The sequence below is a fragment of the Pocillopora damicornis genome, chromosome 6, assembly GCF_964200805.1.
Source record: "Pocillopora damicornis chromosome 6, jaPocDami1.2, whole genome shotgun sequence".
Classification (NCBI taxonomy): Eukaryota; Metazoa; Cnidaria; class Anthozoa; order Scleractinia; family Pocilloporidae; genus Pocillopora; species Pocillopora damicornis.
The window spans coordinates 16,691,761-16,719,729 of NC_142675.1; the positions used below are offsets into that span (position 1 = coordinate 16,691,761).

Below are 27,969 nucleotides of genomic sequence, written 5' to 3' on the forward strand. Positions count from 1 at the left end.
TTTCTAGCCAACGACTGTCTTTATTTCAATTCGCATCCTATCTATTCTAACATTGCTTATACAAAATAATCTAAATTACATTTTTTTATAATTAAAGAATATTATTGCGATCAAATAAAAACTTGTGTGGTCATTGTATTTTATAATAAACATGGTTTTTAAAATGACCTCTAGGCTAATTATATTTCAGCATACTTCATTTTGAAATAATCGTCCTATCGCAGTTTGCATCAACTATCAAATAGTGAAAGTCAGTCATACACACCCTAAATAATAAGCCATTATTTTTCCTCAATCCGAATCAGAGAGGGTTGTCCCTTGACATCAGTCGTCCTGCTTTAAAAACTAGATAAAAGTTATTATACTAAAACGGTTTTTTTTACTAAAAGTTGTTATACTGAAACTTAGTTTAACTCTCGTTGAGACCTAGTAGCTTTATTATCCCGGCAAAACCTTTATTTTAAAGATCATTTCAGGAAATAATTTTGTTGTAGACTGTTCATTTTAGCTGAGATGCTAGTAGACACCCAAGGTAAAGTTTCCATGCAAATTTGTTAAAATATATTTGAGGACATTCGCATTGATTGAACACTAAGAAGAAGCTGATTTGGTCGTATTGTCGCACTTTAAATCATTTCATATGTACCAGAGCATCCTTTCCCACTCCCGAGAAGAGAGAGCCATTTGGCATGTAACAAAAGGGACCTCTAACAATGTAAAATCAAAGTTCCTACAAGGACAGACGTCACTAAATGTCACTTATCCCAAATTATAATACTCCAGCAAAATCTGAAGCACAGGAACCAATACGCTGGTAAATATTGCATTTTGATGTCGATATGATTGTGAACCGTTTTTGTCGACGGAGGCTGTGGGGTCTGTGGGGGCTGCGGTATGTTCCTTGCCTTGTTCCGTGGGGCTTGATGTAGTTGTACATGGGAGACGTGTCGGCTTGGCTCTGTACCTACATAAAAGATTCGGAACCATGGCTTTTTGGCCAAAGTGATCCAATCGGTAACAAGAGAGCGTCGCTGGATCAATTGGCTCCCCGCATTTGTCTTTCTGTAAAGTTAGAGGAAAGATAGAGGCCGTTTGGTAAGAGTGAGTGTTATAGCGAGGGGAGAAACCATTCGGCCAAAGTGAAAAATGGAAGCTTAACGAAAATTTAACCTTGTTGAGGTTGAGGCTGGAGCAAGTGATTCTGGGATTGCCTTCACCCTACACTAAGGAAACAAGGCAGACCAACAGAAAAAAACATGAGAGTAACCGTGAATCGATGAAAGGGGAAGAAAGAAGAGGCAAACTCAACCCTGGTCCAGCGGACACTGAGACCTCAAACTAACACCTTCCAAAGTCATCTAACTATTACGAAAAGCCCCCACTGTTGTACGCTTAAGTCATATGCGATCAATTTGGATTGACTAGAATTGTTGTCAGGAAATAAACTTCTCACAAAATGTATGAAGGAATGTTACAAACTGCTCCTCATTCATAATTTTGCAGCAACTGACTGCTAGCTGACAGTATTGAAGCAAGACAGTAATGGGTCTTTACAAGACTTTCAGAACACCCTAAAAGTGAAACGAGAACGCAGCGGAATACAAATATCTAAAAAGCAATAGCTCTCCACGTCCTTGCATTAAAACTTTGTACACTTTCAAACAATTTGAGCAAAATAAGAAGAGAAAATCGCAAAATTTTTCCGAGTCTGAGGTTAGGAACCCCTAAGGAAAATCGTTCACGTTTGTACTTGACGTTCCATTGACATATTATGCTGAGAGGGAGTTCTGGTGACGTTAGAGAAGTTCAACACATAGAGCTACTCTTGTTGCTCTTAGGAGAAATAAACGTTCATTTTCAGGATGCCTTTTAACTTGACGTCACCGTCATAATAACTCACTTCCTGATGCACAAAATTGAAAATCATCGATTGAAAGACCCTCTAAAAATAGGGGGTACTTACCAGTAGCCCCTCTTGAGTGTCCCAATCAGCCAGGCAATCGATGCTGTTACAATATTGAACCTTCTCAGAAATGCTGGGTTTTTGGTCAGCGGGACAGTTTGTGCTTGGTCCATAATCTGTAGGGTTGATCTTCTTACGGCAGATGACATCGCGTGTCTGCAACCCATTGCCACATGATCTGGAACATGTTGACCAATCAGTGGTGTGCCATCTGAAAGCAAAATTCTCGAGTTACTTATATTGTCAATAAAAACACAAGACCGCGGCGCTCAGACTTCTCTTTCTACGTCAAAAGCCGAACGACTGCAGGTTAATCTATCGCAATGGATTATTCACGGCAACGGAACGATCTACGTATTCAAAATTTATATCTCTGATCGATTCTGATCGATGTAATACTGAGCAGACTCCCAAAATACCTTCTACTCAGAAAATGTATAGATGCCGTGCAACAGCACCCTCTATCATCCATTGAAGAACGCCTCTGAAAGCGTTAGCCAAAAGTTAGACTCAACCCAAACTCACGTTAGTGAGAAGTAGACCATAAGCTATGTATTTAACTCAGTAATCGATTGTCAAAGAAATGCATTGCTCTTACTCCGATGGACAGTCCTTGACCTGGCATGATTCACTTGTAATTTTTGCTCCACAGGCTTCATCGCTGGCGGGTGTTTTGTCATCTGACCGAATACATCTCGCTGAGCGTGTACGAACACCTGCGAGTGAAAACGCAAACCAATACCGTCATGACTCCACCAGCAAGGGTGGGATATGAGAAGGTAGATAATCGAAAAGGTAAGTATCTGCCTGTGGGTTTCACCATATTTTACATTGACCCTCTCCAACATGTTGATAGTTCCTGTTCAATTCACTTCTTAGAACACACCAGCCCAGTGTTAAAAAAAAAAAGAAAATTTAAACTTAAAGTCGAATTTACCCGGTGATGGGGGGTGACCAGATTCTCTGGCACTACCTGAATTTAGAAAAAAGGCTCTTTCAAATGTACGTCGTAAGATTTTCTGGATTCATGGTAATACCTTCTATGTTGAGGGTATCGCCATCAGCTAAATTATCAATATCGCCTTCTATGTTGCCGAGCTCAAATAAGCACACTTAAATTCACATCTTAAAAAAATTACAGCTAAACGTTCAGTTACTCGTAATAGCAGTAAGTACTTTCGGCTATTTCAATGTATACCTTGATTATGAAAAATCAAACGGTTTGCCCGGCCTTAGTAAGACCAACAGAAACATGTGCGTAAGAGAGAAGAAACGCGCATGCGTCTAGTTCAAGAGTTTGTACCTTGGCCACACGTTGTGGAACAGGCGGACCACGTGGATGTCACCCATTCAAATTTATTCTCAGGCGGTGTGTCGGAAGGTTGAACGACCCTTTTAAAGTCAAAGTCTACTCCTGGATTTCCACCTTGGACATAAACATACTGAAAATAAAGGAACGAAGGACAGTTTGAAATCATAAGTTGACAAAGTAACCTGTCGGAATGTCCGACAAATAACCACTCTCCCCCTCCCCCCCCCCCCCATACTATCTGTTACAAGTATTAAAATATGCACAGCCACTTTGATTTACACAGGACAAATATACTATTGAAGAGGCATGGGCCCGCTTTAATCAATTACGTTTATTCGGCGTTCAATTTAACTTATCTTTAATACGCATGTGAAGAAGAGGGAAATTCATAAGGAAGACGAAAACGAATTTGGTAAAAAAATACCAACAAATAAGACGGCAAAAATTAAAACGCGAAGATAACACGAGGCAAAAAAATTGCCAAATGCTGAGGGAATATACGAGACACGAAACGCTCGTAGGAAAAGGGTGCACATCCATGCAAAAAAAAACCACATTGCTTTCAGGGACGTGAAACATGATTTAAAGTGGGAAATAATGGCGTAGAAATGATATGTGTAAAGACAAGCCTGCATATGCCACAAACCGATTTTGGCTGCACTTACTCGTGAGCTACCAAGTTGAACACTCGAAGAAAAATTCCATATCTACGCGCGCCATTTATTATTCTCTATTTATCATATAAACTGCGGTATTATACAGGGATTACCAGCCTGAGAAAAGCCGTAACAGCACACGTGAAAAATGTCGTAATTTTTCACGTGTGTTTGATATCGCCAATCAGCTGCTGACACGTCACTCGCCTTTCGCGCCACTTGGTCAGGTTGATAAATGAACGGAAAAGCCTTCACCATTCACAATCCAAGGTCTTTTGTCGGAATTTTTTCGGATTATGGCTCCTAAACACTTAAAAATCCGTATCTTTTACGAACAGTGATGTTCAATCTTTCCTAGAGGGGGAAGAAAACCAAAATACCGAAAGAAAAACTGAAAGTTACGTATTTAGTGGTTTCTCGCGGCTGAAAACGAAAATCAAGAACTGGAAGATTTGCCACAAGCCGATTTTGACCGTTTACCTGAAAGAATTCTTCTATCGGTAAGGACCGAGTCAATAGCCGAGATATTTTGTGTAATGAAAATTACGGCCATTGTTTGTTTTTGTGGTGTTTCAATGCAGTTTTTCTTTTTGAGCATTAGCGCCGACGGACTTTACGATTTTTACTCGGTGATTGTCGATCCTTTTTATTTTCATTCATTAATAAAGTTGACTTTTCTTGCCTCAAAGGACTTTTGTGTTTATATGATAAACAAAATAATACATGGGCGCGCGTGGATACGAAATTTCTCTTCTTGTGTTCAACTCGACATCTCATTCTCTCACAGCGCACACTCGTGAGCTACTGAGATAAACACTCGAAGAGAATTTCCATATCCACACGTGCCCATGTATTATTCTCTATTTAATAAACTTTTATGGGAAACGCACAAATAAAGTCACTAATAAGTTTACTATCAACAATACCTAATAGAAAAATGCTTACCACTACTTTAAGAATCTGATCTGTAGGACCTGGAATCGTGAGTATCACTTTGTACTTTGACTTCTTGCGGGTATACTGGATAACTGTGTTAGCAACAGAAACTTCCTGGACGTTTTTACTTACGTTGCCCACTAAATATGTTCCATTGTCCGCTTGAACCCCTGAAATGCAATCGAGCGCTTTCACCACCAGTATTCACAGCCTGATGATTAGTTACAAATTGTTACTTCGCAACACCTGATATGATAAATCGTTAAAATTCAGGGAGAGGGTGTGTTCTTCTGTTTTGCTTGCTCTGCTTTGTGATTGGTCAGAAAACTCGTAACACTATCTTAGCGAAACATATGCAATTCCGATACCAATCGTGACTTGTTTACACTGATTTTCTCGTGTTTCAGGCAGTTCGATTGATTCACCTTTCGATTCCAACAGCCCCTGATGATGTCTACCTTTGTCCTGATTGGTCGTAATTACTTTAACAACACCCAATTGATATGGGTTCTAACGCTCAGCACACATCAGGTAAAACTTAGAGGATAAGCCGAGTAGGCTCCATCGGCCATTACAAAGTATACAGGCATGAAATTCTCACACTGACTGCGTAATTTCAAGTACATTTTTTTTGTTAATGACAGCAACAAATATGGTTCCTGAAGCGTACTTCCTCCTTAAGTTATACCGTTGGTTTCACTTTAAGTCCCTCGATTTCTTACCGAGGTAATTACGTGATGACTGCCTCATTTTGAAAGAAACGTCGTAAGCACCAATGAGAAGTCTTTGAACGACATCTGCATTTTCAAGACCTAGAAATAAACAAAATGAAAAAAGGTGTTACTCGCTAATCATTCGTAATTTTACTGAGGTTTCTTATGCACTGTTGTGTACTCTCGGCAAATGGTAAAGAGGCGATAAAAATCTTAACTTTGCCTCGTAAATATTAAAGCTCTGAGACATAAGAGAATAATAATAAAACAAAGAGCAAGGAAAAAGAGAATAAAACAAACTCGAGTGAAATCATAGATTACCGAAGCAGACATACAACACTTATCAAACTAGTACAGTCAAATAACCGTCTTATGCATAATATTTTATCTTACAAAATTGAAAAAGGCCACCAATAAAACCAGGTAACCACTCCACCTATAAAACACACCTAAAAATTTGAACGAGATGCTTGCAGCGGAATCCGTGCAAGTGAATCGGGCGTCAAAGCCACATACCTAATATTAGTCACATCTCTTTCACAGCAAAGTAAGGCGCCTAACTCCTCTTTAGTGTCCCTTTATTTGCATAACTATGACGTAATCGACAAGAACTGTCCTACTGGGCTATGAAATGTACCTTTTACAGTGTGAGAGGCCGTATAACTTCCAGAAATAACGAAGCATTGGTCCCCATCGCCGCCACATTTGCCACAGCGATCTACCATTGCGTTGGAGTCCAGAACGTGATCACAGCCAACCGGCTATTTAGTCAAGTGACATTTCAAAACCATAATTACCCGACATCCTTAAATGCATATTCATGACGGAGTGAAAAATATTACAAATTTTCAACATATCTTAGATTATTCACTTCCAGGAGTGACTCACAAAGTTTTTCTCATCAAAATGCCAAAAGGTTTTCGATAAAAAGAAAGGGTAACGAGAAGAGAGGAAAACTATCGACTGGGAAATATGGTTTGATTTGAAAATAATTCCTTGGAGCTGAAGTTTGTTTGTTTGTTTGTTAGCTTTTTTTTAGAACTTTATTCACAATTCTACTTAACCCTTTAGTTCCCAAGATCGTAATACTAATTCTCCTTACTGTCTGCCATATAGTTCTTGTGATTTTAATTTGGAGAATTTGGTACTGGATCCACTAATTACCCTTCGTTAAAATTGTTTTTATTCTCATCACTTGTCTGCTTGATATTGTATTGATATTGTAAGGAGAAATTCTGTCTCGGTCACTCATGGGAGTTTAAGGATTTTTAAAATGTTCTCCATTCTTAGCAATCCATAAAGATAAAACAGTTTTGCGGGTTGCAAATTGTAATATTCTCTGAGAATTCTGAAGACGAAGTAAGGTTGGTATCAGAATACTTTTTCGTAAGCCATAGTAGCTACGCAAACTTTCTATAAATCGCTCAGATGAAATTGGTGAACAGATATCTTCAAACCAGAAAAAATAGATACAGGTAATTTTTTTGCAATATTATTTTAAGTCACTTACTCGGCATTTTCCTTGAATACACACATCATAAGTGTTTTTGTCTGCCTTGCAACGCGTTCCGTCTTCTACGGTACCTTTGCCTCTCACAAGGCTTCCGACACGACAATATAATTCACAAAGGGCTGAGAAAATAAATAAGATAAATGAATTACGAAGATGAAAAATGAATAAAAATGTAACTTCCCTGAAAACGAAAATAGTGTTGTATCTTAGTTAAATTATCGTATTTAGTTGTCTTACCATTACATTTTGTTTGATGATTTTTAACTCATTAGGCAAGTTATTCTTCGAATAAGCAAGGGAAACCTTCGATGCGATAATTGAAAACATGCTGCCAGCTTCCTAATCGTAGTTCTCGGTGAAAATTACAGGTAACAATTTATGGTAAGTGAACTTTACTTGAAGCTTCGTAAACATATGGTCTTGAATTGCACATAATATATAAGTGAAATACAGTCAAAGTCACACACATACAACTTGAAACAAAGTAGGGAACTGAGCCAGATTGCTTTCTTAAACACTGCTCCTCTCTAAATGTTTTTGCTCCTTCTTGACAGGCCTGTAAGAAAAATGATAAAGTGGATCAATTACTGATCCCGTAGTCAATCCTATTAAATTTTTCGAGAACCACCCGATGATTTAAAAGCAAAAGATCCTTTATCATAGTTTTCTCTCATCTGGACATCTCATACAGCGTCTTTCTGTTATCCACTATAAGCATTCAAGCCTTGGTTGCCAACCAGAAGCAGTCCATGAAACATTATTTCCGAAAGACCGCTATAATAAAGTTCGGATATCATGCGCGCTGCTATTGGTTAAATCAGCGTGCTCTATCAGAGTTTATATAATAAGCTCAGTTATGCACGCGTTTTGATTGGTTCTCACTTATGATCTATTGGAGGACAGACGTATAGATGACGCCACTATTAAAACTTTTTTTAAAATTCTTTATTATATAAAACAAATAGATTCCAAGTTGCCGTGCGTCTGTTCAGTAATAGGTCACAGATGACGTCAAAATGTGGTAAGAACAAAAAAGTGGCTGATGTCACTGATGTTCTTACCACATTTTGACGTCCTCTGTGATCTATTACTGAACAGACACACGGCAACTTGGAATCTATTTGTTAAATAGAACATAGAGCGAGAGAGCTAAAGCTGTCACGCCATCTGCCAAATTATACTATGTCTGACCATTTCCTGGACTTCTCTCTAAGTTTTTTTCGTTAATTGAAAGTGTAATTTCGGAACAAGCGAGTCCGCAAATAGTAACAGAAGAACCAAACAAAGGTTTATAAACCTGTCAAGCGCCGTAATTGATGTTATTGTAACGTGAGCAGAGACGAAAATCCCCCCAAAAAATGAAATGGACAGTCCGAGTTTTCAAGGCTTTCTTCAATCTTACGTACGGTAAGAAAAATCAAACAAGTTAACACTCGTGTAGTATACATAGTTTCGTGGTCAAAAACAAAATAGAGCAAAACAGGAATAATGAAAAGTATAACTAAACTGGCATAACTGTTAAAATTCATATTAATCATGCCGGTGTCAGAGCGACTGCGATCATGCTGAGTCCATGGGGCTAGCTCATCATCGCAATCTCCGGTCATCGCGGTGAAGCAAGTCTCAGAATTTGCATCGGCTGCCCCTAGAGTGAACAAATAAGAGCTTGCTCTTATATCTTTTCCGATGCGTTGAGTTAGAGGGTCACGTCAATCACAGCAGCCGAGTTTTAAGGCGCTGTCATCCCGAGCAGTCTTCATATTCCTGTAAATTCGGTCTTCGTTCATTCATAAAACACCCCTCTTAAAAAAATTTTATTTTCTAATTGTCATGCTAAAAAAACGTGCGTGTTTTTTCCGAGCTTCAGTTCGGCCAGACTTCACCGAACATTTCACTCTCAGATTCTGTTTTAGAGACTTAAAGGCTTCAGGCAGTTTTGAATTCGACGTGCCGAACTATTTCAGTTTGTAAACTACTGCAGATAGTGAACTTTGATAGTTTAAAATTTTTGACAGCTTTAGTTTTGTTCAACCAATCAGATCATTTGAACCCTTCTAACAAGGATTCTGGTTGGCTTATTGTCACGTGCTTTATTAGAGAAATAAAAAACGCGCCGAGTGCATCGTTGAGTTATATAAGCACACGGGAATTTTTAAGAACTCGAGAGAAGTGCAGAGAAGCACTCACCTTCGGCTCGTGCTTCTCGCACTTCTCGAGTGTTCTTAAAAATTCTCAAGTGCTTATATAACTCAACAATGCTGGAGGAACAAGTTTTTTTATTTCTTATATAAAATGTATCGTGAATTGCGCGTGCTTGTACCAATGACGTAGACTGCGTGCATTATATCTCAACAGTGCACTCGTGTGACTTAAGGCGCGTGCTTAATTGAAATATAATGAACTCGTTCTGACCAATCACGGCAGGCGCATTTCTCTGAACATTTTATAAGAGAGTATAGAGTAATGCGTGGGGAAGTAAGCGGATTCTTTCTTTTAAAACAAAGAAGTGAGAAACTACGTCTCTTGTTTCTCCCCACACTTCTTTCGTGCTTTAGCCGATTCCTGCGAGCTTTACAAAAGAACAGAGCGCATTCAAGGCTTATCTTTTTGTTAAACAACGTGGAGTCTTAAAACGACATGATCGGGATTGCATCTGTATCAGTCTGGGAGACTCCTTCGCCTAGTATACTTCTCTCTCGCTTGATTAAAGAAGAAACATGGTTCTGACCCAATCAAAAATTTATCTCAGCTAATATAAAGTTTGAACATATACTCCTTACGCGGTTTGAGATATTAAGATTCGCTTAACCGTTCATTCGAAAATTGTCTGCAAACGTGCTAAAATTTTGTCTAGGGATGCCACCATTTTGAAAACAACTCAGTAACCCGGCAGCCAACGTAAAAAAAAAAAAAAAACGCGCAGTTCAAAAGGACCTGCTACGTTACGCTGGTATCGAAGAAATAAAAATTATTACTTCTAACTTGAGTCAAGAATGCTTATTTGTGTGAATTGAAACTGTTTAAACAGATATCAAAAGAGGTTTGAGACTTGCCCACGACAACGGTAACCTGCATGAGTGATAAACAAAATTCAAAATGTCGGCATCCGTGCTCAAAGTTTTTTAATATTTGAATACAATTTTTGTGTTCCAATTCTTTGGAATCGCAAAACGCAATCAATGTCATGATCTTATATATTCCTTTTAATAGCAAAACATAAATATTAAATTCAAGTTGAGGATACTTCTCCAGTGAATAATCCGAAGGTATCACTGTTACAACACTTAAGCAGAGACGCTCTTATTCCAAATTAAATTGTATTTTTGTGGGCGATTTTCCGGACTAACCTGCGAGTTACAAATTTTCCACTCCTTGCTTTCTCCAACGCAGGATTCCCCACCATTAGATGGTCTGGTAGGTAAGAAAAAGTCGGTTGAAGATGTCTGATTGCGGGTGATATTTTATTGAAAATATACTAGATAACTGCTTAGCGCTCATGGGTTATGAGCCAATAAGCCATGCTCAAAATTAAATCGGAGCTAAGCAATTATCTCAGAGGAAACAATAAAGTAAATTCCGAAGATTTATCTATATTTTCTATATTTTGGGGGGTTTTAATTAAAACAATTATTCCACTTGCGCTTGTTGGATATGAGCCATTAATTTCTTCTTATAGTTATACTGCTAAATTATTATGGAGATCACGAGAATAAAGGAAATGGTGGCTAAGAAGCTTTGATTGTCAAAAAATTCCTCTGGTCAATACCAAAGGAAATGTATAGCGAAGAGTACACAGAAGAGACCCGCCGAAGACGCTACGTCATAGAATTTTAATTGTCTGTTTTTGCACTGTGTGTAGCTACCTTAAAGTTGAAGAAGACCACAAAAGATTAGTTCAGTGCGATAGACAAATAAAAAAGAAACAAATCATACACCAGGAAGGAACAAGGATGGCTAATGACGAAGAAGATTAAAGCAAATATAAGAAACTTAAAAATCGCTAGTTGTAACAAAAAATGCAAAAAACGAACGACAACGACAACAACTTAAAGCTACAAAAACCTATACTGACAGACACACACACACACTCAACCAAAAGAAACAAACAAAAATAACGGTAGAAAAAAAATCATTACGAACACGCCTTATATAATCCTAAGGCCCAAATGCTGCAGGAAATACGGTTTTAGATTTGTTATTATTCAAACTTACTCAGGATTTGTACAAGTTCGAGTTCTGAACGTGACTCCGCCGTTACATGGCCGTGTACATGGTGAGTGGTAACGAGACCACGCGCTCCAACCTCCATTAATTCTTGGTTTGCCATTGTCTACACATTTCCCGCTTATGCACCACTGCAATTGTAACAGAAAATCTTTAGTAAGACCGGTAAAGTGAAATAATCATTAGAGATTTAGAGGGTTTGTTTTTTTTTACGGCAACTGAGCTGCAAGAAGTTTAATCTGGTCTGGAATTGTACGCTCGATTTCAAAATCGAATAAACGCGCATGAAAATGGCCGAACATGTAGTCCAATTTCCGCTTCTATAACAACATCTAATTTTGAAATGTTACAATTGAATTGCTCAAATTTTTGTCCTTCAAAATGTCTTATTCAACAAAAAATGAAAAGGGCACGATTTGAGATTAGATCGTACTGCTGAGAGTCAATCAGATTGCAGGAACCTCCAGTAACAAACTTTTCTCGTGTTCTTCCAACATACCGCGTGGCTTGTGACGCCAGGGAAACAATAGAAAGTGTTGTTTGTCGCCTCCATGACATAATTCTGAGCGAAGTTTGTCAGAGATAAAGATAAACTTATTCTTAGCTCTTAATTTGCGATAAAGTCGCTGATTCTCATGAAAACCATGAAAAAAAATCGCGAGAAATCAATGAAAGCGCTGGAAGCCGAATGAAACGCTGGTCAGAAGAGCAAAGACAAATTAATTTCCCGCTGTATGAACGTAATGGCACTGAAAACCCGAGAAGAAATTGTAGAGAAAACTTACGTAAAATAGCGATGTGCAAGATCAAACTAGTTAGAAGGCACTAACTATAAAAGTGCTTTTGAAGAATACTTCAATTTGGACGGGAAAAACGTGAAGTCTGTAACCAGAATTCCTCTACCACTCCTTCACCACTGTAAACTTATAAGCTGGACAGAAAGTTTCTGAAGTTTCCATGCCTAGGAAACATTTAAAATTTTTTTCGGAGCTTTTTCATCGCAATAAAGGTCAGTTTTAGGGTTTTAGGTGGTAAAATTTATTTCAAGTTTGAGGACCTAACTCACGACATGAACAGCATAATTGCAAGTATACTCATGCCGTTCAGCTATTTTGTATACTCGCGGCAATTTGTTTCACTGCCTCTGCTTAAATCAAAACTCTCACGGAGTCCTTTCTAAAGTTAACAGGAAGTGCTAAAGCGTTTAAACATGTTAATAACAAGTACGTGTTTTCGTGACGGTATTCATGGAAGTTTCGCTCGTAGCAGAAGAAAATAGCCATAATAAACGCCTACGGGCGCTCATAAGATTATCGCAGGATAACCATCCTTGCTCTTACCTTGCGTTCTGCACAGGGTGCCCCATCAGCTATCGGTGCTAGTCGACTCAATTGCACTCCACCTTTGGGATTAAAGCAATATAACTTATCGCATACTCCCTGAAAAAAAAAAATTTAAAGTAGAAATTATTTTGAAAGAAAGGGCGATGAGTTTAAATCGAGTGAAATGTTAATCTGTTTGGGAAAAGGTCTGATGGCCTGACATCTTCATTGCATGTTTCGCAAGGGCTCTCCTTAACTTAAGACGCGTAGGCCCCGCGGACCAGTAATCTCAAAGTTTCCATCTCTTCTTGGGTGCTTAACTAATCTCACTATGGTGGAAAATACTTTGGCTGACTTGTGTGAAACGAATGACTGATTTCCCAAATCCGCCATCCAATATTTTAAGTGTGGCCATAACGATTTCAAATCCAAGAACAACTTGCTCCCCATTGGTTCAAAGATAAAGCTGCATAAGATAAACCATAGCTTGCTGCGCGCCGAACCTATTCATTGTGGTACTTCCTTTCTCAGTCATAGCTCACCTTTTGATGAGGTGACAATACGTAATCAGCGCCGTACTGCATGACACACTGAGCGTCTCCATCGAAGATTTCCCCGGGAAGTTTGCCGTGATACTCAGGTTTAAGGGTTGGAAGATCGCCGAGGGGTGTGTTATCTAAACACCAAGACTTGCTGCCTCTGTTAATACAGTAAGAACAAAGTGGTAAGATATCACCCTAGCAGATGTTAGCGGGCAGTTCACAGATGCCACACTTTCATTATTTGGATCTGTAAAAGTACACAAAGCCCATCTACCGCATAATGTTTCCTAGCTTATCGTTAGAGTGTTAACATCACAAAAGGTATAATTATATAGTGTAATAACGTAAAATGCTATTTAAAATCAATCTAAAAAGTATTTCTATGGTACGTGTAAAAAGGCATAAAAGTCATAATTGGTAATCGTTTTACAGATTATATTGGAAAATAAATTTTGAGCAGCATTTACTAAAGTATGTAGATCATTTTAATCAAGATACGATTGAGAATATTCAGTTGTTTCATAAGTTTATGAAACGCTAACTGATTTTCCACAAGAAGGCACTCACCCTAAGAATTCCTGAAGGACCCTCCGCGAACAATTTGACCAGGTTGCTGCATAGATACCACTCGGTAAAACAGCTTCCATAATGTATTGATGCTGCGGACACCCTACATCGCCATCATGATCAAGGTAAAGGCTGCGACAACAGAGAAAGGTAAGCCTTTAATTCTCATGTGATGGTAAGGTACAAGCATTTCTTACCTCATTCAAACAAACATGCAACGACAAAACTGTCCATACATCAGCTAATTGTGCTACCTTAACTTCAAGTTACGACAGACGAAACCTCCGACAAACCTCGTCGCGATATTATTAAAATATTCCAATCTAAAATTTGATCCGGGTGGTTATTTTTCCCGGGCCAATTTGCAACAAACAAATCTGATATAGGAGAGCGTACAAGACGAAGACAAATACTGACATCGCGCGTAATGCAAACAACGCAACGTCGTCACTTACTTGTGACCTATCTCGTGTGCGACGTGAAGTGCAGTTTGAAGACCAACATCAGCGTTGATGTTACCGTTCCCTGCGCCTGCCTTGGAGCAGATCTGGTTAGCAATGGCGAGACCTAAAAATATACATAGAAGGATATATTCAATGACCCTTTATTCTTCTTACCTTCCTTGGAACCTTTATGACCCAAAAACATTTGAAAATTTCTAAAACGACGCCTTTCATCTAGCTTGGCATCTTTCAGCTGATTACACAAGTCAGCAAAGAGCATCTTACCTCCGCTTTTTATTTCACTGCAAAAAGGGAAGAAAGCGGTAAGATGGTCAATTCACAAAATTTCATCACAAGTCTAGGGAGACAATTGCTTAGTTACATAAAACAATATAATTCTCTACCGGAATTAGACGCTCCATGATAGAGTCCTTTTGGTGACGAAAAAAAACTGTTTAAACTGTTGTACTCTGTTTATCTGTCTGATCTTCTGTGCAAAAACGAGTTAATTGTAGAGTTTTTCTAACATTGTAGGCTGGTATCTGTCTCTCTCTAAGCAAACTTTCCCCCGTGCCTTTTTGAAACGTTTACGTAATGCCTCGTAAAACAACCAAAAGTATTTTTCACCCTTAAGGGGATACGATGCTGTTTGCTCCTTTCCCGATGAGTCTGACACCCCACGAGAGACTTAAAATACCACTATCAAGGTTTTTCAAATGCAACTTCCTCTCTTTACATCATTCAGGAAAAAATGGGGCGATGGGATTGGACAAATACATCGGCTCGAGGGTGCTTTTCATCTTTTGTTTACTTAGGTGAAAAAGTATAGCAACTAGAAAGGGGACCATTATTCAGATCTTAGGGGTTACAGTCCCGGATGTAACATCATATATTTTCGTTCGAAATCAAGCTGGAAGAGCATGTTTGTTCGTGTAGCAACCTTTGCAAACAAAACAGAGCCCAAACTGGAAAAGCTCACGTCATAATTTCAGCAGTAATAAGAAGAAACATTATGTGAGCTCACTTTGATTTCGGACCAAGTATTATTTTCTCGGTTATCCACCCAATGCTGTGCGCGACAAACATGACATCGAATGAAAATTATTTTGATATTCATCCGGGGATCTAAAGATAATACGTACTTTGACACGTAACTGAACACGTCATAGTGATCCGGGTCGTTATTACTTCTTAGTGTTGAAGGTCCCGCCCATTTCAACATCTGTGTCAGCTTCTTGCTATTGCTGTCGATCTTAGTGAAATTAGCCTACATAGCAAAAGAAAACAAAGTTTTTAGCTGCAATTAAACTTGTTTCAATTGGTTTTCCCTTTCTTAAAAAAAAAGACTCGATGCGGCACGATAGGACTTCTCAGAAACAAGAGTTCAAAAGTGCAAGACTTTTATTTTTCTTTCTTTCTCTTTCGCTGACACGTTTGCCAGAACCACTTTTCCCGGCTCACGTCCGAAGCTTTTTAAACAAGAAACAATATGCCTTGGTCTCCAACGTTTACACACGCACTCTTGGCTCCAATCACGTGCATTTGCTCCGACCTTTCACTTTTATCATCTTTTTCAATATCAATGGCTTCTGGTTTGTTTTCACCAGACCAATCTAAACTACAGTATCTTTAGCAAACTTGGTTCTTTTTCTTTTCTGGTATTTCTTACCAGCTTTACTGTTGACTCCATAACAACAATCTTGGTAACCACGTAATAGACCTTGATTTTTCCTATACTGGGATCTTGATACATACCAGCAACCTATCAAATGAAAAAATGTAATTCTGATAAAGATGGAATTTCCTTTTAAAAGGTGTAAGATAAGTTAAAATTTATCTTCCATCGCAAATTTTCAGGATAGTAAATAACCACCCTTTCGTTGAAGCGAAACTCCTACTGAAGTGAACCTCTGCATATCAAAGAGGACACCTTTAGAATGAAAAAAAAATTGTTCCCTGATGTAAAAAAAGAACCTTCGGGCATTTTCCTAAAGCTGCTGATACGGCGAATATTTGTCTGGCTTCCAGCCATTTTAGAACTCGTTGATTAAGACAAAATCAATATTGTTTCGTCGTAAATATGCCCAAGCACACATACCATGTTGGCAATAGCGAGGAGTACTGTGGCAAATTCATCTGTTCCATACTTCTCTTCGTAGCTTTTAGGAACAATTAACGCTCCTTCAAGAAACTTATAGCCATTTGTTTTTACTTCACGAGTCTTCCTATTAAGTGTAGATCTCTTGATACGATCTTTTCCTGAAAAATAAGAAAAATAGAAGTAAAGAAAAGGTCTCAGTACTGATGAAGAATCTAGTGGTCTGTGGGAAAAGGCCAAATAAGTACATCTAAACACAATGCGATATACAGACAACAATCCTGGCTAAGTATCACGAGAGTTACACAGATCTCCCTCTCGTGGTCAGTACGGACACAATGACCATAGGCACAAATCAAGATAATCGACCAGTATGGGTTATGCCCTCACAACCCCAAATGCCCTGATTTTCTGGAGATAAAACCTGATACATAGCTACCTCCTTGCCATCTTACTAGTGAATGGCTGCTGAAAGACAACAAACACCTAGGGGGAGCATTGCAAATGCACTTTACCGAAAGCAGGTTTAGTGCTTTCAAAATCACATAAAGAATTGCCAGTGGAAATGCCAGAGAGAAAAAATATTGAAAAGTAAACTGAATTTATCATAGATTGATCCTCGCGTCTTGTGCCCAAGTCGAGTTAAACTTGGCAGTGCTTATCATCGTGGAGGAAGGCCGAAAACAAAAGAACCATTAGGGCGGGAACCAACCAACATGGGATATCGCGAATGGAGCTAAAACAAATTACTCGTGCGCCATTACTGTGGCATCACTAATTCCAATATTTGCTCGTTTTACAAAACGAACGAACCTGTTGACTGCATTTCACAGGAAACCGCTTCTTGTGTTGGAATTCTGTAAATCAAGTGTGGCGTAGAGTACGCATTTCTCCTTACTCTCCTGGCCAAGTGTGGCGAGAGTGGCTGTATAAATAGTGTTTCTCGAGAAGTCCTGATCATACCCATCTAATGATAAAAAATTAACATAATGTAAGTACCAGCAAGAAATTTGTATGCGTAATGAGATGATTTTGAGTGTAATTCGGTGTTAATAAGCACGAGTAAATTTTTCAAAGAGAGCAAAATTGCACAAGCCCATAGGGTGAGTACAATTTATAGTCTTTGAAAAATTTACAAGTGCTGTTTACACCAAATTGCAGGAGAAATCATGTTTTTTTTATCAATAATTTACATGGAAAAAAAAACATATTAGAAAGGCAAGACAGACGAAATTTTGAAAGTGTGCGCGTGTTATTTGTTATTTGCACTCGAGTTACAAGAGAATACACCAATTTTCAGCCAATTAGAAGCGCATCATTTTTCATGCACATCATTAACACGGTAGCAAACACAGGCGTGTCTGAGCGAGAGCACCATTTTCAGAAACTTTACATAAGTCAAACTTACCATGTTTCTTTCTCTATCGCTTGGCAAAAACGTTTAGAGAAAAACTCAAGATACCATCAAACGTAACAAAACTCTTACCAAGCTTCTGTCACCTCGCAAGGCCACCAAGGAATCTGGATCGGACAAAACTTGTCCCAAGTAGTATTTGTTTTTGGGTGCAGATTGAGTCGTTACCATACCCTCTCCGTGATGTCTCTCAATAACTAAGTTCGGTGCCATGAGATTACCATTTCGCTTCAATCTAAGCCGTAATTTGGAACCAAATGCATGCACGTCGTAATGTAAAATATCTGAATGACCCACATCTCTCCTGATGCGAAAGGGAGACGTAGTCCTTCCATTAACGTCTGTATGATGTGGCGAGCTAATATCGTATTCGGGAACTGTGAAAAGATGGTAAAAACTTACGTTCTTAGAGGTCTAGGCCTTTCGGGGCTTACCCAGTGTCAGTTGGAATGTGGAAGACGCGTTGCCTTAACAGGTAGTACGTTGGGCTCCAGGTCGAAATGTCCGTGTTCAAAACTCGGCTGGCTTTAGTTAATTACGTTTTTAGGAAAGAAGCTTTATTTCTCTCTCCACCTTCGGGGGCGCTGTCAGTTACGATCTCCATGAGCAACACCTTAAATGGGCTTACGACTGCACTAACCTTCTTTTCACTGCTCAAAATATCGCAAAAATAGCTCAAAATTATCAAACATGCAAAAAGGAACTTTTTTGTCTTACTTTTTGTATGATCCTTGACACCAAAGTAATGCTCTATTTCTCTCTTGGTCATGTGAAGGTGGACATTCTAAGGAAAGAATCAAGGAAGATAAATACACAAACGCTTCAAGCCGATCATGAGATGCACCCCCTTTGTACAACTCGAATAAATTGATGTCTCGCAAAAATTTTTATTTCGATTGAAGTGAGTTGCACTATATTTGTGACAGTCTCAATAAATTATCACTATCATATCTTCATCGCACAACCAAAGTGAAATCGATTTCCGTAACGCATCTTACATACAAAACATAAGCAACATCAAGTAATCATTGAAAAATACGAACCCCTCGCAAATTTGAACGAGTAGTTTGGAAATTTTTTTCCAACCAAGGTATGAGCATTGAAATTCAACTGCCATTGAAACATTTTTCCGAGGAAAAATATGACTTACTTGTTCAGATTTCCTTGCTAGGACAGCGTCTAAGTAAGAAAGATTGGTAAACAAAATCAAGTAAATCAACCATTCTAAAAAGAAGCTATACCGATTAATGAGTTTATAAATAACCTATATTAATCCTTAGTCAAAATGTCTTATCCAGAGCGTAAACCCTTGAATTACTCTCTTATTTTTATTTGAAACTGCGAATTGTTTTGCAAACGTATGCCACGACTTTGTTTGAAATCTTCCCAAACGTCTTTGTCTGGTAAATTCTTCGGGTAGCTTCCATTTGGTAAGAGTGACAGTCAAAGGCCTGCTGATTTCGGAGATAACGAGTTTTGTTACAAAAATGTTCCTACACCCAGGGTATTACAGAAACTAAAACTTGTTGATTTATCCTCTTGATTTTATTTTGATTCTACAGTGTGCCCTATCGTGAGCTTAGAAAGGTTTTTCTTACTCTACACTGAAAGCAAAGTAAAGGCGTTGAATGCAGGGCATAAAGTATCGTTGCTTTTTCAATAAAATACGGGTTAAATTTAAAGAAAGTGCTGTAGAAGTGCCTTACCAATGGATAGAAGCATCACAAAAACCAGGAAAAGCCAATTGGACGATGGACAGCGCATTCTGTACATTCTAAGAAGGCAAATAGAAAGGATAGCAAATACAAGTGAGCTAAACTCACATACTTTTACATACACAGGCAACTTGTGCAGTGTACAAATAAATTATCCATTACTAGCTCGTAAGATGTGTCAATGATGGCCGAACGGAAATGTCAAACATCAGAAATAGGTGACTGTGCAATAAACTTCTAAGGCAGGGAAATGCTAAAATGCTGACCACTTTGATTGGATTTGTTAATCTTGTCAACTGTCGCATTGCGTCACCGAAGCTATCATGAGCAAAACTTAAAATAGTCGAGTGTATTTTAAATCCATTTCACCACGCATTTTCTAGGTTTTTTTTTTTAATTTCGTGCTTTTCTCTCTGAATTAAAAAATGATGATGAAATACCAGAAAACTGATCAAGCTGAGACTTGCAAATTCCTACAACATACTAGAACAATGAAAGCCATAATTAAATTTGCTTCTTTTGGTTACGTGTTCAATGAAGTGCGAATTACTTGTTTCGTCGCATTTAGTCCGGATACATTTGCTTTATTTAATTTGAAATAGTACCTTTGGAAGGTTCATTGTAAAGAAAACTGCGAAAAAAATACAAAGGGCGAAGTTTGGGAGACTTTTGAGTTGCCAAATATTACAGGCCACTTCCTCCCACTGCATTGCTATTCATGAATAACTCATTTCTACCAAAATTATCAGATCGTTTAGCTTGCATTAATGAACATTGACCAACTCCGAGTTTTAAGAGGATAGATGAGTATGAAGTTCAAGTTTTTCGAATTAGGCTGCACTTTGCATTGTTCATTATTCCTACGAAGATAGAAAATAATGATCTGAGAGAAATAAATTATGCGCTGCCATTTGTTGTGAAGCACTATTGTTATGCACCAATGACTACGCAAAAAGACAAGTCTACAGGAAAATAAATGCTAACTTTTTTAACTGTGAATGCATATCTGAAGGTACTGAAAATGGTAAAAACTGTACAATTCCGTTAGTATTTTCAGCCAGCAAGGCCCTCAGTCTTTCTACATCCTGGGCGCTTAACCTGCCTAACAAAGAAAAACTTTGGCATCTTGCCACACCAGTATTCAGACAAATGTGGACACCGATGAAAATGCAGACCCACTATCAAAGGAACCTAATTTACCACAATAATTTTAAGGCCAGCATTTTAATAATTTCATTTTCCTTTACTTAATTTGCGCGTATCAACCATCAAATATATATTTTTTGTATCCTTCGTATTATGTTTCATGTTCAAGCCTCATTGCGCCATATTTGTGCAGACTAGAACTCGATAAGATAACACATCACCTAACATGTTGAGCTCAAGAACGTTCGTCTAAATACCCTTCAGCACGTCGAAAGCTGGATTAAATTCAAAAATTTGAATTTAAATTAAGATGTTAAAGTTCTATTCTCTGACAGCGGTAATTAAATTTAAGGTTACCGTAACCATAACAATCATGACGATGATATGGAACGCTCGTCTGAGGCAGTCGAACTTTCTCCGTTATCCTTGAGTTGAGTTCACTGCATCTGTTTATCTTTTGCCACATAACGTTTTTCCAGGGGGCACTATTAAACGTGAATGTTTTGGTTCAAAAAGTATAACGGTGGCTTGAAACAAGACGATATCCTGACGTATCCTGGCGCGGTGAGAATTCAAAAGGAGGCCGAGTTATGTTCTCTGTGAGATAATTTCGCTTCGTATTGTTGTCCGTGTCTGAAGAAATTTCAGGTCAAGATGTCTATCAAAACTTGACGGTCAGCAGCGCGGTTTGTCTAAGGTTGGCTTTAATCCTGACCTTAAAATGTAACTCACGCAATATTGTCGAAATATCGCTTGCAGTTCACCACATTTTTGAGGGTTCATTAGAAAAAATATTCATTAGTAAAAAGACTGAATCTCATTTCTTAGTCACAATAAGCAACGTTATGCTAATTTTTGTCGTATTTCGTTCAGGATTGCAACAAGGAACTCGAGTGAAAACCTTTTGCTCACTGTTTAACTTTTTTGAGAATTCATAGCAAAGGACCTGCCACAAGAACATGCCACAAAATGATGATACAAGATGATAATTAAACAAATACAAAATGAACAACAACAGATATGACAGTTGGGGTAAGACAGAGCTGAGTGAAAATTGGGCGCTGCTATTCAACCGTTAATCTCCCTGATCTGATTAATAAGAATATATTATAATAACAACACATTGTTCAGCAAACTTATGATCAGTCAAATTGTTGAATAAGCCTGCTCACTCGAAGGAAATAGAAGCCGCTAAATTCAAGTAAATTTTTAACTTGGTTAGAGTTACTTGGTTACAGGTTACTTGAGGTCTTTCGAAACATAAGCTGGTATTGCTGTGCAACTGCTGTTGCACTCTGGATCAATTTTAGCAACAAAATATTCGGTCGAGGTACCCGAAAAGAAGCAAATTTAACTACCTGACATGACTAAGGAGATCACAACTAGCTCGTGCGAAATGACCTTGATACAACTTTAACTGAAGGTAATTTTAACTTCAACGAGTAATTCGAACTTACTATCTATGTTCATGACAAACCACCATAGTAGCAAGAGCTTTAGCGATGCACTTGTATTATCAAGAACGATGTTTTACCTATTTCCCACAACTACATTTCGTGGAGACTTTGAGTCTACTGAAGTAATATTGACAGTACATCTTAAGTAGAAAATATTTAGAACAACATTGAAATACCACTATTCACTGGTATTGAGGCTTGACTCGTGATACATTTATAAAAATAGTTTTGGTGAAAGATTAGTATGGGCTCAAATCTCCTACCTTTCTGACATGGCAATGGAATCAGACATTCTCATTTTCGCGCACGAAGAAATTTAAATGCCAGCGTTTTCCACGTTATTTGGAATATGATTGGCCTGAACAGCGCTAGCGTCAAACTGAAATACTTTTCGGACTAAAGGAAACACTTCTCTTTCGGGGCATATTTTGCTGTTCTTTTCTTCGGATTCTTTGCAGTGAAAGCTTCTGATCTTAACTAGAGTTTATCAATTCAAAAAATCCTGTTTTCAGACAGAATTAAAATTAATAAAAGACAACTTATGTTAATTTGCCAATACTATCTTCCAAAATAGAAATATAATCGAAGATTTAACCGCTACAACTCACAAGTTCTACTAACGGACATGCAAAAGCGATAATATAGATGATATCAGTAGAAAACACTTGAAGCGAATCCATCAGTCAAAATCACAACTTGGCAAATAGGAAAATAATGTCATTTCTTATCCTTTAGCTTGTTAATATGAATGAAAATCTCAAGTTACGTGGTTAAAGATTTATAAAAATATCTCTGCGGACTTTCAAATATAACATGCATAATTGTGGTATGAAATCTTTTCACTGACGCGGTAGCCATTTTGAATAAATCATGGTCTGAAACATCAGTAGCCAAAAAGGTTTCGATGCACAAAAATCGAAGTGACAAGGGCAAGAAGGAGAACAGTACCCAGGGGCGAGCGTATGCGTCAAAGGAAAATTTACATATTACATGAAATGAACAAACCAAAGTTTTACTTTGGAATTTGCACGGGATGGGTTTTAGTATTTTCTTTTCCAGGTTGAATCGAAATTTGAAGTGATGGTTTTTAAGGAGGTAGGGAAACCCTCGAAACAATGCAGAGAACAACCAACAAATTCAGTACACTCGCATCAATGCATCAACGGTTTAGGGAATCGAATCCAGGCCAAAGCGGAGGAAAACGAGCGCTTCCACCGTGAGCCATCTTTGTTTCAAAGTTGGCTTATGCCGTCTAGTGACTTTCTTTGCTGCAAAGTCTTCCTTAAGATATTGCAGGGAATTTTACGCGGACGTGCCTTAACGGAGACAAAAAAACAAACAACCAAAAAAAAAAAAAAAAACCGCTGTGGCCAAATTTTCATTGATACAAGTCTTGAGCTGTTCGGCATATAGGATATAAAAAGTCAATAAGATCCTTAAAGTGAAGGATAAAGTGTGTACAACATGTAGGTAAGTTATGAATTTCAGACAAGGAGTTGCGCAAGAATTGACACCGCGTTGGGAATCACAAGGGTATGCCAAGATTCCAGCATCCTTCCATTTTCAAGAACTATAATTGTCAATCATGAAGGCACTTTCAAAGATATTACCTGGCCCTGATACCACGAATGATCTGTAAATATAGTCCTCAGATTAGAGTCGGCACGAAGAGAAAGAAGCACACGAAATGTTCAAACGTTCAACAACTTGAATGGTCTTCTGAGCATGTAACTACTTTCCGGTTGCAGCAATATTCTGGAGACTCTACTGAATTGTGTCTCGTCTGTTGTATACACCTTTAACTAATTAGCCCCTGAGGCGATTGGAAAATAAAAATTGCTGACTATAAGCACGTCTCACGCAATACCGAGAATGGTGGAACACCGAAGAAGTTCTTACCATCGAAAGAAATTAGAAAGGACTCTTTCCTTCCATTCTTCGCTCTTTTGTTTATCGCCATAGTGTTTTGCTCAGACAAACTAAGTTGTTAATTATTCCTCAAGGCTATGACATAACTACTTGTCGCAGGCATAAAAAAGGCATTTTTTTTTATTTCCAACATCAAAATAAAATACCATTCAACCAGCTCCTGGAGAGATTTAAAACCTCCCAATGTAGTCAAATTGAACTAAAAAGAGACTCTGAACTGGCTTCATTCAAATTGAAACGGAGGAAAGTAACAAATGCTTGATAAATGTCACTGAATCTACGATTACTCTTAAAAGCTAGTGTTAAAGTTTGTCATTAAATCCAGCCAAAGTCTAAAAGAAGGCTTTGCATACCAGCTTGCCTTCGACAGCTGTCACGCGCTATTCGCCAAATAAAAAGTATAATTTAAGCGCAATGAAAAGGACAGGCGGGCACGTTGGTTGAATTGCAGTTCAGCTCAGTAAATAGCACAAGACATAAGCTCTTGGAAAATGCTACACAAGGAATAAAAGAGTAGCCGGTGGTAAACACGTCCGTCTACATAAGTAAGCAGGGAGCATTTTTGATGCAGATTTTTATTTACTTAATTTTTTTCCCACTTAGGGCTTCTGTCAACAGTTTTTTAGATAAACACTAGCCCAAAAAGGGAAAACATTTTACTGAAACAAAAGACAACGTTTAAGTAATGATTAACGACTTTACTAAAAGCATGCGTCCGACTCGGACATAATTATCCTTTACCTTTAAGTTACAACGATTTTTTTCCGTACTTCAAGTTCTGAGACGGCTAAAGATGAAAAAGGGGTAGTAAATAATGCAGCTGACCAACTTGTGTAATTTGAATTTGTGTTTGCACCAGGGACTAATGCATTGCTTTTGCTGAGTCTGCTACATAATTACTGTCAACGGCGATTTGGCAAATACAAATGCTCAAGAATTCTTACGTCTTGCGGTGATGGATGTTCGAAATTTGTTAATTAGCGTCACTTCTCACAAGAGTTTAACCAGCTGATACGAAATGGACTTCAATTTGACTGACAGGGCGCTTTTTGTCTGCAATCTGCATGATAAATTAATAGCAAGAAAAGCTAGGAAGGGAGAGCAAGACAGATTGCGTAAAATCCCTTATTCCGTTCCTAGTTACTTCATAAACGGATTGCTATTGAAATATGGACAGTGGTGATGTTACCCTAGCCTTAAATAATTTTGCTTTTGTAATTTGACCAAGTCAATATTTGCACAAGTGTCTGGTTAGTCCAATTATTTTTCCTTAATTAATCATGGTCCTTTCAAACCTTGTTGAAATACCACTTTCAAAACTGAAGCCTCAGAATTAATAATCTAGAGACAAAGCAGACACAGCAAGTTTTTGCAAAGTCAACATGTTCTTGGTTCCCATAATTTATAAGCCTCCTGTTGGGAAACATTTGAATACTAATGATGGGCACCGTAAATCTTGCTAAATCTTCCGCTTCAATTCTCTTTGAGGTCAAAGCAGACAATAATTTTGAATTTTTATCAAGGATCGTGATGTAACGCATCCAGAATTCCATATAGTTAATCTTTCATCAATAATATAACTTTTAAATCCGTCGGGTTTTAGGTGATTACGAAGAATGACAACAGAGTAACACCTGTTAATTGCAAAGCTAGTTAAAAGAGCTTGCCTTGCTTTCGTGGCTTGTCCGAACAATACCGTCTTGAGCATATTATTTACTCGAAAGATATTTGAATTCGCGAAGGAATTCCAGGTATAGAATAAAGTAGAAATAGGAAGACCTTGAGGACAACCCATTGTGAACAAAAACATGATCTTCTAAAGAGACCGGCAGAGTGCTGTATTCGAATGTAAATTGTTTGTCTAAGAACTTAACAAAGACGAAACTAAGTTGAAACAAACATTACACCAAGGCAAAGCGCCTGTCTTATAGATAACTCAGTTTCCCCTCAATGGTTTGTTGGAAGGAAGGAAGTTGGGACACCAATACCCTGAATTGGACTTAAGGGCAAGTAACGGAATCTCACTAACAAGAGGAATTTGGCCACTCATTTTTAAAACAGACTTCTGTCTTACTTTTATTTTGATTAGTTTCCATGGAGTAGATATCAATACAGCTGACTGCATTCTCCAGAATCCTGATACCACAGTGTTCGTGAGTTGCTGAGAATGTTTCGTGACGATTCTCAATTTAACTGTTAAAAGGCGCCAATGGGTAATCGAAATTCGTCAATTTTCTTAAAGAAGACTCTTAAGAGTTAAATTAAATGGAAAATTCAACTTGATTGACTGGCTGCGGTTTCAGAGCACTTTTGCTGGCGGAAGAGCTTAGAAGAAAGTATTGGAAACCACGAGAAAGTTTCATATACCGATTTTCTTTGATCCCCTTGTGTTTTCTCATTTTCTTCAACAGAGATGAAATGCGAAAATTTAGGAGCAGGAAAAAAATCCTTGAAAAATTTACATTTGCGTATCCTACAGCAAAGTTAACATTTGCATACTTACCGACTCAGTTTAATTACAGGTTATTTTGCGGAGCACACCTTATGCAAACACCAGCTTCATATCTTAAGCCCCATAATAGCGTAGTCAAATGGAAAACAAACAGAAGAAGCTCGTGTAAATTCTAAAATCTTTGTGAGAATTATCTGTACTGTTCCTGTTGGAAAGGATCGAACGTTTATTAGACGGTGCAATGAGCTTGAACCGTGTCGAACGACAGAGAAGAATTAAATTATAATTAACAACGTTGTTGTTTGAGATAAAAACATACAAGAAATAAAGTTTTCAAAACAGATCAGGCTCAAAAGCATTGCAAATTTATTTAATTTATTCTTTATTTAATAAAGGCTAGTTTTCCCTTTACATGAAGGAATTTTGTGGTTTATAAAGAATAACAAAAGATGAAACCCTTCGTGCCCGTCAATCAATCGGATTGAGTCGATTTCCTATATTAAACCTCACGTCACAATCGTAAGCCTTACCTTTTTGAGTGAGTCTCGATTTTGTCACATGAGAAGAATGGTTAGCATAAACTCTAAGATGAAACATGAAAATGTTTCGTTTTAATCCAGCTGGAGAAAATCAAAATTGCATCTCCCTCGAATTAAACTACATTTTCTAAACATAGGTAACATTGTACTATATTACCCAGAGACTTCAAATTTCCATCTGGGCTTTTTTCTTCACGGTAGGTTAAATTTTTATCGACATCAATCATCATACATTGGGTGCAGTGACTCAAAACATCACTGCCTGTAATGATCTGTAGTATTCATCCAAGTTCACCGGAAATACTCCAGTTGCATTGACCAATACATGCATCTAAGTTTTATTCTCTGCTACTGTAGAGTAAGTCAATGTGGCAGAATTGAAATCTAGCAAGGTTTCGTAAGTTTTGAAACGGTTGCAACTGGCTGCAACTGTAAATGCATTTGCAAATTTCGTCTTCATTCCTGAATACGAAGTTGTCCCCAGCAGGCAAACGAATTGAAATGTAACTAAAATAGTCGTGGTGTGGTATCCAAGCAATACAAATTTACGCAATAAACTTAAGTGTTCTATAGTACTGTTGGAATCAGTAGTAGCCTATATTTAAAGCAACAAAGAATCGCAACACCAACACATTGACATTTGAACACGGTCATGTCATAACACTGAAAACAATATCACAAATCGTTTTGATTTACCTTGTAGCTTTTTCCACTTGAATACTAGCGAGCTCTGTAGCGATTGCCAACACTGGTAAAAACTCTGGCTACAGTAAGTGTTTCTCAGTTTTTTTCTTGCCGCAGTACAGTGAAATAAAAGCCGACTTCATCGATTAACAATTTAGCTTACGTGAGCGTGACAAAACTTGTTTCGACACATCGGTTTCAGGTCACGAACGTTTGTGACGCAACACTTTGAAGGTGATGCGTGACTTTTCATGATGGCAGGCATTACCGTTAACAGATGAGTGGGTGAAAAATGAATGGGCAGCAATTAGCAATTGTTGTAGTATTAATAACACCAGTCAATA

The 27,969-nt window shown here is 38.0% G+C and overlaps 1 protein-coding gene across 5 annotated transcripts; it reads right to left on the reverse strand.

The window, feature by feature from the left end:
• On the reverse strand, positions 1-27,832 carry LOC149044232 (A disintegrin and metalloproteinase with thrombospondin motifs 12-like). Of its 5 annotated transcripts, none has more exons than XM_089209881.1 (25): positions 27,638-27,832; positions 19,410-19,477; positions 18,854-18,882; positions 18,421-18,487; positions 17,776-18,080; positions 17,103-17,256; positions 16,290-16,450; positions 15,861-15,953; positions 15,334-15,458; positions 14,477-14,493; positions 14,204-14,315; positions 13,749-13,880; positions 13,182-13,338; positions 12,658-12,756; positions 11,306-11,448; positions 10,441-10,504; positions 7,565-7,649; positions 7,091-7,212; positions 6,218-6,341; positions 5,590-5,679; positions 4,877-5,037; positions 3,267-3,405; positions 2,562-2,679; positions 1,964-2,174; positions 1-1,062 (listed from the first exon to the last, which is right to left on the reverse strand). In XM_089209881.1, the coding sequence occupies exons 2-25, from the start codon at positions 19,474-19,476 to the stop codon at positions 760-762; spliced, it is 3,078 nt and encodes a 1,025-aa protein (XP_089066007.1). In that variant the 5' UTR covers position 19,477; positions 27,638-27,832; the 3' UTR covers positions 1-759. The 5 variants fall into 5 exon arrangements, with proteins under 5 accessions (XP_089066007.1, XP_089066008.1, XP_089066009.1 ...); XM_089209882.1 differs by lacking the exon at positions 27,638-27,832 and adding an exon at positions 23,632-23,997; XM_089209883.1 differs by lacking the exon at positions 27,638-27,832 and adding an exon at positions 20,922-21,279.
• Positions 27,833-27,969: the final 137 nt, after the last annotated feature.